The sequence below is a fragment of the Hemicordylus capensis genome, chromosome 2 (genome assembly GCF_027244095.1).
Source record: "Hemicordylus capensis ecotype Gifberg chromosome 2, rHemCap1.1.pri, whole genome shotgun sequence".
Taxonomy (NCBI): Eukaryota; Metazoa; Chordata; class Lepidosauria; order Squamata; family Cordylidae; genus Hemicordylus; species Hemicordylus capensis.
Window position 1 is genome coordinate 402,887,320 of NC_069658.1, and position 18,618 is coordinate 402,905,937.

General features: G+C 44.1%; 1 protein-coding gene across 15 annotated transcripts in view; it reads left to right on the plus strand.

The window, feature by feature from the left end:
• BAIAP2 (BAR/IMD domain containing adaptor protein 2) overlaps positions 1–18,618 on the plus strand; it is a 223,173-nt gene that overhangs the window by 135,770 nt on the left and 68,785 nt on the right. For all 15 annotated transcript variants that reach the window (XR_008316360.1, XR_008316361.1, XM_053297059.1 and 12 more), the window contains 2 exons: positions 13,448–13,509; positions 17,873–17,944. Coding sequence is in view for 13 of the 15 variants with exons in the window: in XM_053297059.1 (XP_053153034.1) it covers positions 13,448–13,509; positions 17,873–17,944 (134 nt within the window). In the remaining 2 variants the exon portion in view is untranslated. The remainder of the gene's footprint in view (positions 1–13,447; positions 13,510–17,872; positions 17,945–18,618) is intronic.

Genomic DNA, 18,618 nt, shown 5'->3' on the forward strand with positions numbered 1-18,618 from the left:
TCCACAGTTAGGCTCTGAGTACCTGAGAGTAACTGAGGACAGGTGAAAAGAGCTGAAGCTGCTCATCCCATTTTTCCATGCCCATGCCAAGCTGGCAGCCAATGGTAAGGGAAAGAGTAATGCACAAAGCATTGCCAGAAATTGGGCAGACTTGGAACTCTGGGCTTGTGTTCAGGAGGACTGGGTGGCGGGAGGAGCCAAACAAACCACCAGTAGGCAAAACAAACCACTTTTTTAAATTGTAAATTCTCTGTGGAGCGAATCTCCACTTGTTTTTAGGAGCTTGGTTAAATTCAAACTTGGCTCCGTGCTGCATCTGACAGACCCTTTATCTCTGTAATCAAGTTCAGTGTTGTGTCCTGATATGTTTTTGTCCAAATGTGTGTTATTGGGAGGGGTGAGGGGTTTGTAGTGTATTTGGTGTTTGAGATCTAATTCTTGGGCTTTTTTCTTTTAATTGTTTCCTAGTTGATTTGACATTCCAGTGGAGAACTACAACCTTTATTAAACTGTCTTTTGTTAGAAGGCTCTGATGTTACTGAAGTCATGCAGGCTTCTTTCATCTTGGCACAGTTTAGTGCTCTGTTTGATCAGAAGGCCATTAATCACTGCTACATGGTTGCTGAGAATAAACAAAGAATAAATTCCTTATGCTTTGCAATTGCTCTGTAGTTGTCCCAAGAATGTTTGCATTTTTATTTTAAACAAACACATGCTCAATGTGGTCGGAGCTTATCCTACTCTTCTTTTTTTTTAGTATACGTGGTCTGGGTGGTGGGTCTTTCCAGATTAAAAATTAATCATGGATGGTACTTGCAGTGATCAAGATTCGTCAGTACAATGCTGTAGAGAGTGGGTTTATAAAGATCTGGTTGTTGAGGAAAACATAACTGTCCCAGTCGAGCTAAATTTACATGTGACTAAATCGTGTTATATGTAATGACCTGAATGCAGGCCAGTTAACTGAACGCACAAAGGATTACTGGGAGTTTTTGCAGACCAGCAGCGGGGAAGGGGCGGCAGGGAGGTATCCTGCCGCCCCAATTACTCTGCAGATTACAGCGCCACAGCGGAAAGTGGCGGGAGGGGTAAGTAAACCCTCCCGCCGCTCTTAAAGCTACCCCCCACCCCCAATCCGAACCACCCAGGTCCGGACCGGTCTGGAGGCCTTTTCAATGGCCTCCGGACCGGTCCGGGCCCATCCCTACTAAAACACAAGCCCCACTGGAAACTGCACACATCAGTGATCTTCACTAATTTTTAAATGAGAGCCACTTTGGTATTAAAAAAAGAAAACACTCTTCAGTGCAAGAGCCATTTCCCACTTCACTTACCTCCATACAGTGCTGCATTTCCCCAGTGCTGTCCGGGGTGGGGTGCCTTTAAGAGAAATGCAACCTTATTGATCCCCAGCCACAGAGCTCTAGGGAAAGTGCTGGGAAAGACTGCACTTCCCAGTGCTCTGTGCACACCTTCCCAGATGTCACCAGGGCTCAACAAAGCTCTGTTTTGCTTAAAGTGCACCCCCTACCCCAGGCATTAGGAAAGCACCGCATTATGCTAGGAACAGACACTTCTGCACAGTGCTGGGGGCAGAGGTGGTAGCGTGGCATATTTGGCTTTGGCTGAAGCTTCACACAGGCCTAATGAATTCATTTATAAACAATTCAGCACTTAGGGTTGAAGGAAGCTGGCATTGGCTCCTGGAATTTGCAGTGAAGAACACCAGCATACATACCTTCCTTTTGTGCCACTTTGCTTCCACAGACTTGTTACTCTTTGGTATTTCCCTTTTTGGGATGATGCATATTCTCTATTCTTGTAATTGTTTTGGCATCTAATGCTCTTGTTCGGATGCCACCAGGTACACTGTGAAGAGCTAGATAGATAGATTGTTCTCTGAGACCAGTGGATTATTTTGTTGTAAACCGCCCAGAGACATAAGTTTTGGGCGGTATAAAAATATGTTAATAAATAAATAAAATAAAAATTATTATCTGCAATTTGCAAGTACCAAGAACTAAACATAAACTAGCACCTATAATTTTCATCTCTGCTTAATCTTGGTGGCCTTGACTAGTGTTGCCATTGACTACTGGTGATCCACCCACCCCTGTTGTGGGAGGGCTGCATATATGTGCTGTGAATGCAGATGACATACTGTGTCAAACATTTCTTGCCCCAATTTGATTTCGTTGCTCAGTAGCTGCTGCATCAATATACCCGAGTTCAGACTCTGTTGGTGAAGGTATCTGCTCACCAGCTTTTCATTTTGATCTCTTTGAGTATTCTGGAGATGTGTTGCATCTTTTTGAATGTAATCTTGCATAGTAGCTGTCTGATCCTACTCACAGCCAGATCAGATCAGATAAAATATTATTGTACTAGTCATATTAATGACAGAATAGCATCAATATGTATGTGATAAACCTTACAATCAGTGCCACGTACATTGGCAAACTCTGGAGCCAGTAAACATTCTAGCTTACTTTTCCTGATCTCTGTAACTGTTGACAGCAATTTTATCCAATGACCTTTTCCAGATTTTCTTGGCTGCCAAACCAAACAGAGTCCCCTTATGGGTTACAAAAGCGTTAGTATTGCCCAATAGGAAATATAGAACTTCAGCTGGGGAGTTAGTTCTCCACATATTTAGCAGAGGACATATACATCTTTCTCTGTGCTCTGCATAAAGGAAACTGTGTATTAGGTCTTCAACTTAGTTTTGTTTACAGATACATAGCCTGAGTCATTGGTACCTCCTTTCTAATTCTGCAGTAGGTGTATCTGAAATCTTAAGCCTATGAAAGCATTTCTTAATGATACTTATATAAGTTTGGATAGATAGCTTGCTCTAAAGTGTTGACTCTTAAACAAGTAGAACCATTGGGATAATACGGTGGTCTAAGACCAGGGATTCCCAACGTGTGGGTCCCCAGATGTAATTGGACTTCAACTCCCATAATTCCCAACCAAAGGCCACTGGGGGTGGGGATTATGGGAGTTGAAGTCCAATAACATCTGGGGACCCACACGTTGAGAATCCCTGGTCTAGACAACATAGAAATCCTTCCTTGAGTCTAACCACAAAACACTAATCTCTCAGATTCTGTCTGTCATTGCTGATCATCCCTACTGCATCAGACAGAGAGTAACAGTTCATTAGACTCTGAAACTCCAACTTCCAGGTTTTATCCATCAATAGTTCCATATAAGACCTGCTAGGAAGCTGTTCATGTGGTAGATGGGAAATTCTATTAAAATATTTTATCTGGGCAGTATTGCCCTACACTCATAGCCTTTGAATGTTGATAGCAAATATTGATGCTTGCATTTAGCTGAGCCCAGGCAACAATAATGGAAGCTGTGGTGGTTTATACTCCCTGTGGATTCAAGTCATGACTCTTGCTTCCTTGCTGTCAGACTAGGATGACTTTGTTCTCAACGATAGGTGCTTTTAAACATCTTAATGAATGGGGTTTCTTAAGGACTAAATTAAAAAGTGATAACAAGGTTCTGATCTTCCCATTACATACAGGAGTCCCCAAGATGTAGTGTAATTTTGCATTTAGCTGTGCTTTTAAGATTGTTTTATGACGACTGTATTTTAGTGTTGGTGCTGTATATTGTGACTGATGTCCTAATGCTTCACTTGCAAGAATGTCACATAGCTGTGCTAAATCACAGGGATTTTCGGAATTGCGCTCTTACGCTCTTGGGCAAAGTTCCTTGCAAAACTTTAGCGTGCTAGAGGATTCTAAGTGCAGGGGAGTGGTTACGTTGCATTCTTATTATTGTATGATGCAGTATTAGTCAGTTTCTCAGGAACTTTGAGAAGTCTCTGCTTTCTTTTAAAACCAAGTACACAAAATCAGACTGGTCTCTGCAACAACTTGAAAGGGCCATATAGCACCAATTTTAAAAGAACTGCACTGGCTGCTTATATGTTGCAGAGTGGAATACAAAGTGCTGGTTATTATCTATAAAGCCTTCAATGACTTAGAACATAAGAACAGCCCTGCTGGATTGGGCCCAAGACCCATTTAGTCCAGCATCCTGTTTCACACAGTGGCCCACCAGATGCCACTGGAAGCCTACAGCAGGAGTTGAGGGCTGCTCTCCTGCTGTTATTCCCCTGCAACTGGTATTAAGAGGCATCCTGCCTTTGAGGCTGGAGGTGGCCTATAGCCCTCCGACTAGTAGCCGTTGATAGACCTCTCCTCCATGAAGTTATCCAAACCCCACTTAAAGCCATCCAGGTTGTTGGCTGTCACCACATCTTGGGGCAGAGAAGAGTACTTAAGAGACTGCCTTCTCTGTCATTAATCCTGTGGCCTATTAAGATCATCTGGAGAGGTCCAGTTACGGTTGCCACTGGCTTGTTCAGTGGTGACTTTGGACCAGGCCTTCTCTTGTTTGTCCCAGGGCTTTGGAATATGCTCCCTTTCAAAATAAGAGCATAACCTTCTCTGTTTACTTTAGGAAGACCCTCAAAACACACCTGTTTCCTCAGGCTTTTAACGGAAATTAATTTTAAACTGTTTAATTGTTTTTATTCTATGAGATGGTTTTGTTTTTATCCTATTTTATCAATCAATCAATCTTTATTACGGTCATAGACCAGCACAGGTTATAAAACAGTAATACTATACAATAAATGCTATATAAAAGGGCGGGGGAATGTTACAGTATTACGGAGATTGAGATTGATATAGCAGATAAGGCTGAGATTTATCCTATTTTATATTTGTTGTGTTTTTAAATTGTGCGCACCTCCTAGAGATGCACATATTAGGTGGTATATAAATATGATAAATGAACAAATAAATAATTGTTCCAAGTAGAATGATCATTTTCTAGCTGGCCCAGCACAGAGCATCTGCACGCTAGTTCTCCCTGACTTTCCTTCTCGCCACTGATCCAGCTCCTTGCACCACCTTCCCCTGCCCCAGCCACCCTCTGCCAATCCGGGTGGCAGCAGAGATGGCGAAACTTCCTTCCGGCTCCCCACTGGCCGATTTGGCCCCCGGCCCCACCTCCCCCTGCCTTAACACACCCCCCTCCCATGGCGGTGGAGAGGACAGGCAACAATGGGGCGCTGGCAGTGGAGATGGTGGCATAAATTCCTTCTGTGGGCCTGCCAAATGACAGGTTGGGCCATTTATGGCCCGTTTCAGGGCTCTCTCAGAGAGCCCCGAAATGCGGGCCTACGGAAGGAGCTTTCGCAGCCCCCTCTGCCACCAGCGCAGTGCCCTGTCATCGTTGCCGCTGTCTCCGCAGCCATTCCTGCCTTGGACAAAGGTGGTATGTGCAAGCCCTGCCCCCACCTTTTCATTGGTTGTGGCTGCAGTGGGGGTGTAGCTTGCCACATACATACATATATATATAGAGAGAGAGAGAGAGAGAGAGAGAGCGCTTAAAATTTTCTTGCAGCAGAACAACTGCTAAAGGATCAGAAACCAGAAAGAGTGTGAATGACCATGACAGCTTCCCAATGGCCTGCGAGTAGGGGCTACTTTCACACTAGCTATCTGCTTCTGTATACTTCTTCCTCTTCCTGTTTATTGCAGTTCTCTTCCTTCTCCCCACAATTATGCTTAACACACATATATATGACTTTTATTGCAGAATTTTGATATTTTTGAGGTGCTTTGTGGAAGCTTTGAATACTAAGAGAGAAACCTTGTTTTGATGGCTCTCTTGTTGAGAGCAGTTTGAGCGCTTATGCACTTTGGGTAGCCAACTTGGTATGCAGATGCCACAAATAACAGAGGCAACAAGTGTTTGTGGCATACCTGGACAGGAGTGGGAGGGGCTGCATTTACTTGGAATCCCACAAGGCTGTTTCTTCCAACCAGACAGGTTTTTTCTTGCTGGCCACTTCTACAACACCAAACTACTTCTCTCCACTCCACTCTTTGCTCTGGCAGAATGCTGATTTCTGTTCCACCCTGTCCAGTTGGTGTGTGGTTTTAGAAACCTTAACTGACCAACAAAGAACAATTACTGATAAAAGAGGATCACTGATCTGTCATTACATGATTGTAAACTGTCTCTATAGTGTAGTGCATAGGACAAAGGACACCTATGAGCCTGCTTGGGTATCCTCCAGGTTTGGCTTGTATTTAGCAACAGAGAGAAATAGTTCAGAGCCCCTCTGCAGAATTTGTGCAAAGAAAGATCTCCCTTCCTTTTAAGTAACTAGCACAACTTTTTAATGTGGTTTTTTAATTATTCAGATCTGTTGCCTTTCTTTCTCATTAGGGTTTGCTGAAGTCTTTCCTACTTCTTCATGGGAGAAAGTGATCTCTCTCTCTCTCTCTCTCTCTCTCTCTCTCCCTCCACCACCCATATACATGCACAGCTCAGTAAAATTATTTTGAGCAATGGGCAAAAAGCAGACTTGGATTTTCCACTTCCTTATATATGCTGAAAGCATTTATTTTATACCCACTTGGGCCATTTTTCTTCTTCTTAAACCTAGAGTTAAAATAGAAATCTGCAGGAACTGCCACTGATGAGAGCTACTTCTCTCTATAAAAAGAGAATTTTCTTTTTATACTTTTGGTTAGTTAGGCTTAAAAACATTTGCAGTGCCTGGCTCCAGCTGTTCTATGCCCAGGTTGCAATGCATGTAACTATTGCCTTGGTACTATGCTCAAGGGTCTACAAAAACTAACATAAAAGCTAAACGTCTGGTATGGTAAAACAGTGACAATGGTCTCTTTGCTACATTTAAGATGCTGTGTCCATGTTTACAAGCTTGCAGTGAGTTTGGGTTTTCTTATTGCAGTAGGTTTGGGTAATCTTTTCCCACCTCCGTAATCTGTCCAGTACTGACTTGAGGGCCCTGAAGTTCTGTGTTGTAAATATTTTATTTATGCATGTACATTTATCTTAAAGAAGGAGTAAACCATCGGTTTCTCAAGGCTAAGAGCATTTCTAAGTTTTTATTGGCTGGATAAGTATTGACAGAAACAACTTCTGTCACTGGCCCTCTTCTGAGATGATGAACATTTTGAAGCAGGCATGTGTTATCTCTTCACTGATTTGGTGAAGGGCCAGCAAACATAACACTTTCATGAATACTGACAAGTACAGTTCTAAGTAATTGCAAGTTACATGGGCTACTGTTCTTGAGAAATAAAATTAGAGCCAAAATAGTCCATGAGATAATATTGCATTGGATTTGAATTCAAAGTTAAGCCATAGTTTATATGGTTTTAGAAAAGTTGCTACACCTTGTCCTGTGTATAAATCTAATCAGTGGGTTTATTGTGCTGCAGAAAGAGGAATCTGGGTAATTGCTATAAATATTCCATAAGTGGAATATGCCCTCAGTGGGCATATTGTGCCCTCCGTGGGCATGCCCTCAGCTCCTGCCTGTAGGCTTCCAGAAGCATTTGGGGGGCCACTGTGCGAAACAGGGTGCTGGACTAGATGGACCTTGGGCCTGATCCGGCAGGGCTGTTCTTATGTTCTTTTATTCTTACTACAATTCTACAGATTCTGAAGAGTCTCTAGTCCTCATGGTTATGGAGGCTTTAAAACTTGCAGGTAAATAGTCTGGCTTTGTGAGACTTGCACACAAGTGAGGGTTGTATGACGTCCTGAAGTTGTTCTCATGAGCTACCGGGTGGGTGCGGGGCAGGGGGAGGCATTGCAAACCTTTCCTTCCCCCACCTCCCGATGAGCATTCTTTGACTGGGAGCACAGAATGCACTCCCTCACATCTGCGCCGCTCCATTCAGCGCGGATTGCTCTGAGGCTGGGGCTCATTATCCCAGCCTCTGGTATCCCACAGTGCTTTGCATGCCAAGTTCTAGGCGCCTGTCTCTGTGTCAGTGTGAGCTGAGCTGCAAACAGCTCATGCTGCCACAATCCCTGGAGCCGGGTTTTAGTGCTGGGTTTGGCACCGTAACACTGCTGGGATCCGTGTGGATCCCAGTGATTCTCATGGGTAGCCAAGCCCAGGCTTGGCTGATCATGAGAACAGCCTCACTGTATTTTGAAGGGGAGAGGTTCTGCATGCTCTGTGGAATGAATTACAGCTGAGTTCATAACATTACATCACTTTCCTCCTCCTGACTATAAGGACCAGGCACTTCCCATTATTTAACTTCTGCCTCTCAACCAGAAAGCAATTTCCTGTAGGTTTTGTGACTTTAACCTTTGGCCAGACCTTCCTTTTATGCAAGAAACCATACACTGCAGACTTGTGTGTGTGTAATTGTAATAGGTGACTGGCAGAGTTAAGGACAGCTTTGATATATTCAGGACCATACTGAGCAGCAGCAAGCCTTATTAGCTGTATTCATTGCCTTGAAAAACCTTCTGCTTCCACTGTATGCAGGTAACTGTAAGGTAACTGCTTGTAAATTCAAGACCCAGCCCAGCAGTGATGTAGTTGCAAATTCAGAAGTGCAGAAGGCATTCTCCATGACAGCCTCCATCATGGCCATGCCCAACCCAACAGCCAGAGAAGCCGAGAAGTACCGGTGCTCTGTCCCTGCGCGTTCCCCACCCTCCACTATACCCCTGCAGCCCAGTAAGGAAGATAGCATGCGGCAAAGTATAAATCTTTTGCTTGAAATTGGCTGTTCTTTCCAATGGAATTGTTTTATAGCTGCTTCCCTCACAAACACAAAGTAATCTTATAGAGATTTAACTAAGGTTTTATTCAAAAACAGCTCTATTTTCTCCTTCTCCTTTCCCTCCCTTTTCCTTTCTGACTCTACCCCCATACTTCCTATAGGATCCCCACTGGGACAAACTTCTGAAAAGCAAAACATAAAATGTACTGGATATAATACAACAGGAATCTATTTTTACAGGCATGGATACATTGTGCTATGGAGTTCCGTACCCTAGGGTGAGCTATTAACATTATGCAGTGTAGTGGAATAATAACATAGGAAGCAGCCTCTGAGTCTGAGGCCATTAGCTCATCTAACCTACTGTACTTCTGTCTAGGCAACAACCCTCCAGAGTCTCTGCTACCCAGGATCCTTTTAGACAGAGATTTTAGGGCTCGAAACTCTGCCCCTAAGTGTGCAAACCATGTGGGCTGCTATGGCATATTCCTGACTTCGCTGTGCTTTTGGCAAACCTAAGCAGTCCTGTATGGTTGTGCTCTAAAAAGAACTAGGAACAGCTTCTGCTAGAGAGGTTGCAGAGTCTCAGCCACTGGGAAACTCCAGAGGAGGCTGGACAGGCTTTTTGTGAGGAATACTTAAGGCATATCATGTTATGCCTCAAGGCAAGGACTTTTACTAAGCAGTCTTCGGAGTCTCTCTTAACCTGATAATTACAAGGAAAGGCAGGCTAGATTTAACTTGCCTTGTGATCCCCATGTTGTCTTCAGTGTTCGGGAACTGTAGCGAAAGGTTAGGGTAGTTGTAGCTGAGACAGGCTTCCTAATCCTCAGGCATGTGAAGCTGTGAAGTGTAGGGGTGGGGTTAGGGTTAGAGCAAGGGCAAGATGGAGAGTTATGAATGCTTTTATTCAGAAAGCTCTGTTCTTTAATCCTATTTTAGGATTTGTATCTTCCATCCCTGGCTACCCAAACAGGTGCTGTGCTGCATTTGTAGTCAATGTGGAAGGCTTTTCTTTCCTGGCAACTGGCTCACTGTCATGTGGTTGGGCTTTTGTTTTTGTTTTTAAAACTGGCAGTCTGTGTGGTTCTTACTCCTGCCTCCACACTTCTTCATGGCCATAGTCATTCTGCTTGGAGATATGCCCCAGATCATAGTACTGCTCTCCCCGCACCACCCCATTTCCCCTTCCTGTTGCAGTGCCCAAACTTCCATGATAGAAGGGATGAGCAGAAGGCCATGTTTCCAAAACTGAGGAGGGCCTATGAGCAACCGAGCCAAGGCACTGGAGAAAAGCTTGCTGCAGTGTATGATGGTCTAAAATGATGAGATGAGATGAGAGAGAGCGAGAACAATTTGTTATGGGGCAGCTAACAAATAAAGTTGTATTATCATCATCATCATCATCATCATCTAACCTGATTTGGATACCATGTTTACCCAAATACAAGACAACTCTTAATTTAAGATGAGCCCCTTTAAAAATTAGAGGTTAAATACAGGTTATACCTACATTTACCCCAAAGGAAGAGGACTCTGAATTTAAGATGACCCCCCAATCCGATTTCAAACATCAGAAAACTTGGGGGGAAACTGGTCTTGGATTCAGTATGCCATTAATTCATGTACACTTGATTATAGTTACAGTGTAACTGTGTATACAAATATGCACTCCACATGCGCTACCTCATATCCTTGTAGCAGCAACCCTGTATGGCAGGTTAGAGTATTATTCCCATACTAGCTGAACCCGCACAGAGCATCTGTGTGCTAGTGTACTCAGCCTTTGGCTCCCCCACCGCTTGCCCATTCCTCCCCCCACGGGCACCCGTTCTTCCCTCCCCCTGCTCACCAGTCACCATTCTTCCCTCCTGCCGGTCGCCTGTTCCTCCTTCCCCACCCACTCGCTGGTCGCCCATTCATCCCTCCCTCTGCTTGCCCTGGAGAAGGAGTCTGCGTTGTCTCCTTGCCTCTCTGCACAGGTGCAGAGAGGCCTCATTGGGTCCCAGTGCGGCCCAACCTGTCATTTGGCCGGCAGGCGGGCCCGGAGAGGGAGGCTGTGCCGTCTTCTCCATCACCTGCTTTGCGGGTCTCATCGGAGCGGCGTCTGGGCACTCGGCACCTTTCCCCCCAGCCACCACTTACTCTCCCCCCCAGCCGCTGCCACTGCCCCACGCTTCCTCTCCCCCCCCGCCACTGCCTGCCTACCCACCCATTCACCTTTTTTTTGCGACCGCTCGCTGCTTCCCCTGCGCGCCACTGCTTTCTTTCTTTCACCCACCGCCCGCCTGCCTGTTGGCCTTATCTTCGCTGCCACTGTCGCTTTCCTTTTCCCCTCCCAGCAGCTCGCTCTCGAATTCTTGTGAGAGCTGCCATGCCTGGGATTAGCCATGGGTACTCTTCGCGAATTATATAGATAGTGAATACAGGTGAGGGGATCCCTGGGGCTGAGAAAATAGTGGTTTGTTAGTGAGTTCGTAGCTGAGAAAAGGTTTGAACTGAGGCCTTGCTAACTTCCATACTTAGCTGCAGCACTACTCTAAATATAAGTAACTGCAAGTACTGCCAATCCTTTAAAAAGTGGAGTTTAGCATTTGTTGTAATAAAGAGGGAGGTGAGGGCCTTTCTTTCTGCTAAAGTGCAGTAGTAAAATAAAACTCCCTAAACTTGTCAGCATACCTTATGGCTGACTTCTTCTATATTTGGAAGAAAGAACAGGAGAATCTCTCTTTAACCGTGAATCCATTAGGCAGCTTCCAAAACCTCTTCAGCTTCACTGCACTTCCACAGTGCCCTGCACAGAGACGCTAATTCAGTAGTGACTGGATCACTTGGGCCTCCCATCCAAATGGTGCCATGTCTGACCCTGATTACCTTTATTCTCTCTGACAGGATCACAGCCAGAGCTGGAATGGCTTCAGGCTGTGAGGCTAGAATAGCTCCACAACACACACTGCATCATGTACTGTCTACTGACAATAATAACACTGCTACTGTCCTGGCTGGAGAGTGCTTGTAAAAACTACAGTGCACACTTCCAGAAGGAAGATCTAATAAGGTGCCTCTTGTCAACAGTGAAATTTTGATTACAGCAGCTCCCTGGGGATTTAAAAAGTTGGTGCTGGTAATTTTAAAGAAATAAACCTCTTGCATTTTCTCCCAAGAGATCTTCTATCTATTTACTCAGTTTCCTACCTGAGGCTATTCTTAGTATTCTGGTAACTAGCAAATGCTGCCTTTGAGTGTGGAACAGGTAGTCGACTCCTCAGTTTTATGGGCTCTGTTATAATGAGGTAGACTCGCTCTTTGAACTTCAGAGATTCCTTAAGGAAGAGACAATGCTTCTATAGGTAGAGTTCAGGTTTCCTCTACTCTTATCCTGTATTCAAGACCCAGCTTTGCCATAGATTCAGCCAATGGCCTTCTTGTTGCCTTCTAATATATTTCCAAGCTATTAAATGGGGTACAAAAATAAAAGCAGATCCACCTTCTTTATGAGAATGTTAAGGTTTAATGTGATTATAGTTGCAAAGTACTTTGAGAGGTGCAAGTGGAAAAACCCTTGCCTAGGAATTCGGCATGATGACAAATGTGCAAGAAATCCAGCAACTCAACAGAAGGGGTGACCTTATACATTTTCTCAGTTGCGGTTTTGTTTTTGCAGCAATGAAGTGTAGCTAGCTAATAGGTGTGGCTTCATTGAGTAGATGCTTGCTTCTTGAGAGCAGCATATGTGTGTATTGCTTAACGGTTTATGTGCATAAATGGGTGTTTCAAAATGTGTTTTCTCTGACAGTCCACTGCCCCAGAGTATCATCCTCACTTCCCCTCCCCTGCCACACTTGTTAGCACCATTTTCAAAAATTTAAATTGCCATACCTGCAGGCAGGTACTTGATCAATTACAAGAAAAATCAAACAGCCAACTTATTCGGACCAACTGAAAGTAACAAAATAATAAACAAGCTTTAGTGTTCATCACAACTTAGTTTCTTCAGATTTATTATTCAACAAACAACAAAAAGTTGGAAGTGGTTGGACACAGGGAGTAGAGACAAAGACAGTTGTTGCTGGACATGATGAGAAGCCCAAGTGTGTAGATGAAGTAGAGAAGTTACGCTGTGCCTGGTGCAAAATTACCTTAGGGTTGCACCAAAGATTCCTAGGACAAAGAAGCAATGACTTCTCTTTCCTCTGAAAATATCAAAGTCAAGCTGTTAATCAGATCTCTAGCATTAAGTGAAACATGTGGTTTCCCTTTGTTTAATTCATCTCTGCCAAAATAAGGGTTACCAAGTTTTTCTTAAAAGGGACCCACATGCTCCAATGAGTGCTAGATGAGAGAGATCCAAATAACTGCTTGCCTTTATATTTTCAGAGAGAGTGAGAGAGTCTTCATTGCTCCTTCAGCCCAGCATGCCTTGCTGCAATCGGAGATTTCTTTGAACCAGGCAAATTTAACCTCATTACGTCTGCTTAATACCACCTCAATTTCATTTTAAGACTATTGCAAATGATAGACTGGAGCTTCTCCATCATGCCCAGCAACCTCTCCCCCCACTTCCCCTACTTTCTCTCGTTTTTTTGTTTGTTTTTCTTCAAGCTTTATATTAAGCAGGGGTTTGTCCACTACTTCAGCTTTTGTAGTTGGTTGTAATAAATTATGTTGTTGCTGTTTTGGATTTTTGCCATACAATTAACGGGTGACAGCTATAACTACTGTGGCTTGGGAATATCCAAATAGTGGATGTGCATTTATTTTAAAAGCTGGCCACCGTGCTGATGCACAGCAGTCTTTAACTTGTTCTCCTTTTCGGTCTCCCCTGCTCCCTGCTTTTGTCTTGCATTTTCTAGGGGATGTTCTGTTCCAGATGGCTGAAGTCCACAGACAGATTCAGAATCAGTTAGAAGATATGGTAAGCATTTCACTTCCTGTTGACATGTCGCTTTGCAGAGGCTGATCAAGGGGCAGTGTGCTGTCCGGTTAATAGACGTGGATGCAAAATACATCTGTTGCAGAATAGTTGCCAAGTCCTTAAATAAGATTAGGGCTCTCTCTCTTTTTTTTTTTTAATAAGCCATGAGCCAAACAAAATCATAAATTGTGCGCTGGCCTCTGGAATGTAAAACAACAACAACAACAAAAAAACCTATGGTTGTCTAAAGAGAGTTGCAGTATAAGCTAATTTTGAGCCAAGAGTCATGGCTGTTTGACCAATTAGTTTCATGCAAGAAGGAAGCTCCTTGCTATTCAAGAGGAGGTAACTCCTCATATTTTTGTTCAGGTAAAAATAAAGGCTTTTCAACTTCTTAAGCATCCACCTTGGCTTTTGACTATCTATTGTTCCACTCACATACAGTGAGGGAAATAAGTATTTGATCCCCTGCTGATTTTGTCCGTTTGCCCTCTGACACAGAAATGACCAGGCTATAATTGGAATGGTAGGTTTACTGTAGCTGTGAGAGACAGAATAACAACAAACAAACCCTCAAAAGCCCAGTGCCCAAAAGTCAGCGATGGATTTGCATTGTAGTGAGGGAAATAAGTATTCGATCCCGTATCAACCAGCAAGATTTCAGGCTCCCAGGTGTCTTTTCACTATATGCAGGTAACGAGCTGAGATGAGGAACACCCTCTGTAAGGGAGTGCTCCTAATCCCAGTTTGTTACAGTACCTGTATAAAAGACACCTGTCCATAGAAGCAAGCAGTCACTCAGCTTCCAAACTCACCACCATGCCCAAGACCAAAGAGCTGTTGAAGGATGTCAGGGACAAGGTTGTAGACCTGCACAAGGCTGGACTGGGCTACAAGACTATCGCCAAGCAGCTTGGTGAGAAGCTGACTACAGTTGGCACAATAACTCGCAAATGGAAGAAACACAAAATAACTGTCAATCTCCCTCGGTCTGGGGCTCCATGCAAGATCTCACCTCGTGGAGTTGCAATGATCATGAGAACGGTGACAAAGCAGCCCAGAACTACACGGGGGGGACTTGTCAATGATCTCAGGGCAGCTGGAACCATAGTCACCAAGAAAACAATTGGTAACACACTACGCCGTGAAGGACTGAAATCTTGCAGTGCCCGCAAGGTCCCCCTGCTCAAGGCAGCACATGTACAGGCCCATCTGCAGTTTGCCAGTGCACATCTGAATGATCCAGAGGAGAACTGGGCGAAAGTGTTATGGTCAGATGAGAGCAAAATCGAGCTCTTTGGCATCAATTCAACTCGCTGTGTGTGGAGGAGGAGGAATGCTGCCTATGAGCCCAAGAACACCATCCCCACCGTCAAACATGGAGGTGGACACATTATGCTTTGGGGGTGTTTTTCTGCTAAGGGGACAGGACACCTTCACTGCATCGAAGGGACGATGGACGGGACCATGTACCGTCAGATCTTGGGTGAGCACCTCCTTCCCTCAGCCAGGGCATTGAGAATGGGTCGTGGATGGGTATTCCAGCATGACAATGACCCAAAACACACAGCCAAGGCAACAAAGGAGTGGCTCAAGAAGAAGCACATGAAGGTCCTGGAGTGGCCCAGCCAGTCTCCAGACCTTAATCCCATAGAAAATCTGTGGAGGGAGCTGAAGGTTCGGGTTGCCAAACATCAGCCTCAAAACCTTTCTGACTTGGAGAGGATCTGCAAAGAGGAGTGGGACAACATCCCTCCTGGGTCGTATGCAAACCTGGTGGCCAACTACAAGAAACGTCTGACCTCTGTGATTGCCAACAAGGGTTTTGCCACCAAGTACTAAGACATCTTTTGTGAAGGGATCGAATACTTATTTCCCTCACTACAATGCAAACCCATCACTGACTTTTGGGCACTGGGCTTTTGAGGGTTTGTTTGTTGTTATTCTGTCTCTCACAGCTACAATAAACCTACCATTCCAATTATAGCCTGGTCATTTCTGTGTCAGAGGGCAAACGGACAAAATCAGCAGGGGATCAAATACTTATTGCCCTCACTGTACCTATCTTCACTTGGCAAACACATGGCTGCCCTAGTGTTTCCTTGCCTAACTTAGTGCCGAATCTTTTTCTTTTTCTTTTTCTTTTATTTATTTACTGTACTTCTGTACCGCCTGATATGTACCTCTCTAGGTGGTGTACAAAATTTAAAATATTTAAAAGTTACAAATTAAAATACATGATAATAAAAACAATAGAATAGAACAGATATTAAAACAAGGTTTTAAAATTATTAAAATTCTCATTAAAAGCCTACAAAAACAGGAGAGTCTTGAGGTTCTTCCTGATAACAAACAGAGAAGGAGATGCTCTTATTTCAGCAGGAAGCTTATTCCAAAGCACGGGGGCAGCCGCAGAGAAAGCCCGGTCATGGGTCGCCGCCAAATGAGCTGGTGGCATCCGTAACCAGTCCTCTCCAGAAGATCGTAACAGGTGGCAGGGTTCATGACAAAGGAGGCGCTCTCTTAAATAGCCTGGATCTAAGCCGTTAAGGGTGTAATGGGTAAGAACCAACACTCTGTATTTCACCCAGAAACCTATCAGCAGCCAGTGCAGTTCTTTTAAAACCGGTATTATGTGGTCCCTTTGTGCTGTCCCAGAGGCCAATCTGGCTGCCACATTCTGTACCAACTGTAGTTTCTGGACTACGTACAAAGGCAGCCCCACATAGAGCACATTACAGTAGTCAAGCCTGGAGTTTACCAGCATATGTACTACTTTTTTAAGGTCATTTGCTTCTAGAAATGGACGTAGCTGATGTATCAGTCGAAGCTGATAAAAATCGCTCCTGACCACTGCCTCAACCAGAGAAACCAGGGAGAGCTTTGAGTCCAGGAGCACTCCCAAGTTACGTACCTGATCTTTCAAGCAGAGTTTAACCCCATCCAGAACAGGCATCTCTAAACCATCTTTCGGGTCCTGTCCCCCCACAGTCAGTACTTCTGTCTTATTTGGATTCAACTTCAGTTTGTTATCCCTCATCCAGCCAATTACTGTCCCCAGGCAGTTTTTTAGGGAAGATATGCTATTTCCTGATGAGGTCATCATGAAGATGTAGATCTGGGTGTCACCAGCAAATTGATAACACCCAGTATCAAACCACCTGATGATCTCTCCCAATGGTTTCATGCAGATGTTAAAGAGCATTGGAGACAGTATGGAGTCTTGTGGAACTCTACACTTCAGTTTTCGTTTAGCAGAACAATAGTCTCCAAGTGAAACTATTTGGAATCTGCCAGAGAGGTAGGAGTGGAACCACTGTAAAAAAGTGCCACCCAATCCCACCTCCCTCAGGTGGTCCAGAAAGATACCATGGTTGATGGTATCAAAAGCCATAGAGAGATCCAAAAGGATCAGCAAAGTCAAACTCCCTCTGTCAATAGCCAATTGGAGATCATCCATCAGGCCGGCCAAGGCAGTTTCAACCCCATAGCCCACACGAAAGCCAGTTTGAAATGGGTCTAGATAATCTGCATCATTCAAAACTGCCTAGAGCTGAGAGGCCACCACCCTCTCAACCACCTTGCCCAACCATGGAAGATTAGAAACAGGTCTGTAATTAGCTTTCTAATTACAGGTCTGTAATTAGCCAGTGTAGCTTTCTTCAAAAGTGGTCTAATAATAGCCTCCTTAAGACAAGGAGGCATCCTGCCTTCCCTCAGAGAGGCATTTATAATATTTACCAGACCCTCTCTGATAATATAATTATCAGATGAGCCAGTGGTTAGAGTGCGGGACTAGGGCCGGGGAGACCCAAGTTCAAATTCCCATTCAGCCATGATACTAGCTGGGTGACTCTGGGCCAGTCATGTCTCTCTCAGCCTAACCTACTTCACAGGGTTGTTGTGAGGAGAAAACGCAAGTATGTAGTACACCGCTCTGGGGTCCTTGGAGGAAAAGCAGGATATAAATGTAATAATAATAATAATAATAATAGTAAGCCAAGTTGGAGAACAGGTTGTAGGACGTACAATCCGAAGCAGTTTGTCCATTTCCTCAGGAGTCACAAACTGAAAATGATCCAATCTAACCCCATAAGAGGAGTTGCTGGACACCTCCACAATAGACTCTGCGGTAACTGTGGAATCCAGCTCGACCCAAATCTGAGAGCTTTTATCCACAAAAAAGTCATTAAAAATGTCACAGCGAGTGACCGATATGTTCATTCTGTTTAGTGTTTCTCCCTCAATGCTTCATCTCTGTGCCCTCAACCAATTAATAATGTTCCCTTTGGTATCCTCTTCCACATTAGTTGTCCCTCTCCACACATCAATATCAAAATGATCTGTTCTATTTGATTCTCAGCTGAAGTCATTCCATAATGAGCTACTAACACAACTGGAGCAGAAAGTGGAACTGGATTCACGGTACCTGAGTGTAAGTAACACAAAACCTATATTGGTTTTATGTAAACTGGATCACTTCTCAAATCTGATTGTATTTATGATGGCTTATTGTTGATAAAACTACCACTGGTGATGTTCCAGCTGCAATAAGTTGGAGGTGGGCAAAAGGTTGATTATGGTCTTGATGGACTACAAGTGCCTGCTAGGATTCTTGGAAAGAATGCCGGACTCCCTAAGCCTTGATCTGATCTTGCCAGACTTTTAATATGCACTTTAATATCATATACCCATGCACCTTTGCTTATGAAGACAAGTTATGTTCATAACCAACAGTACATATTAAAGAACACTTAATACAGCTTAGTTGTGCCTTAACTTTTGAAAGATACTGAGTGTCTTTGATTACAGCTTATCATTGTTGTAAGCACATTGCACTATAGTTTGGTGTTGTGTTCAAAGCAGAGTTGGTTTGGATGTGATGATTGGGAGTGCAGTGTGTGGAGAGGGACTTTCTGTCCTGCACTTCTCTCATACTGAAAGGGGAACTTTTGTAGATCCCTTCTCTCCCCCACTTGCCTTCAAACAGGTCAGAGAAGCACAGAGAGTGCAAGTGTCCTTCCTATTCCCTCTCATCCTACTTGTAGGGATAATACAGGTGCTTTTGACTTCAGAGAGCCCAGCTCTTTCTGTTCAGGTTGACAGAAC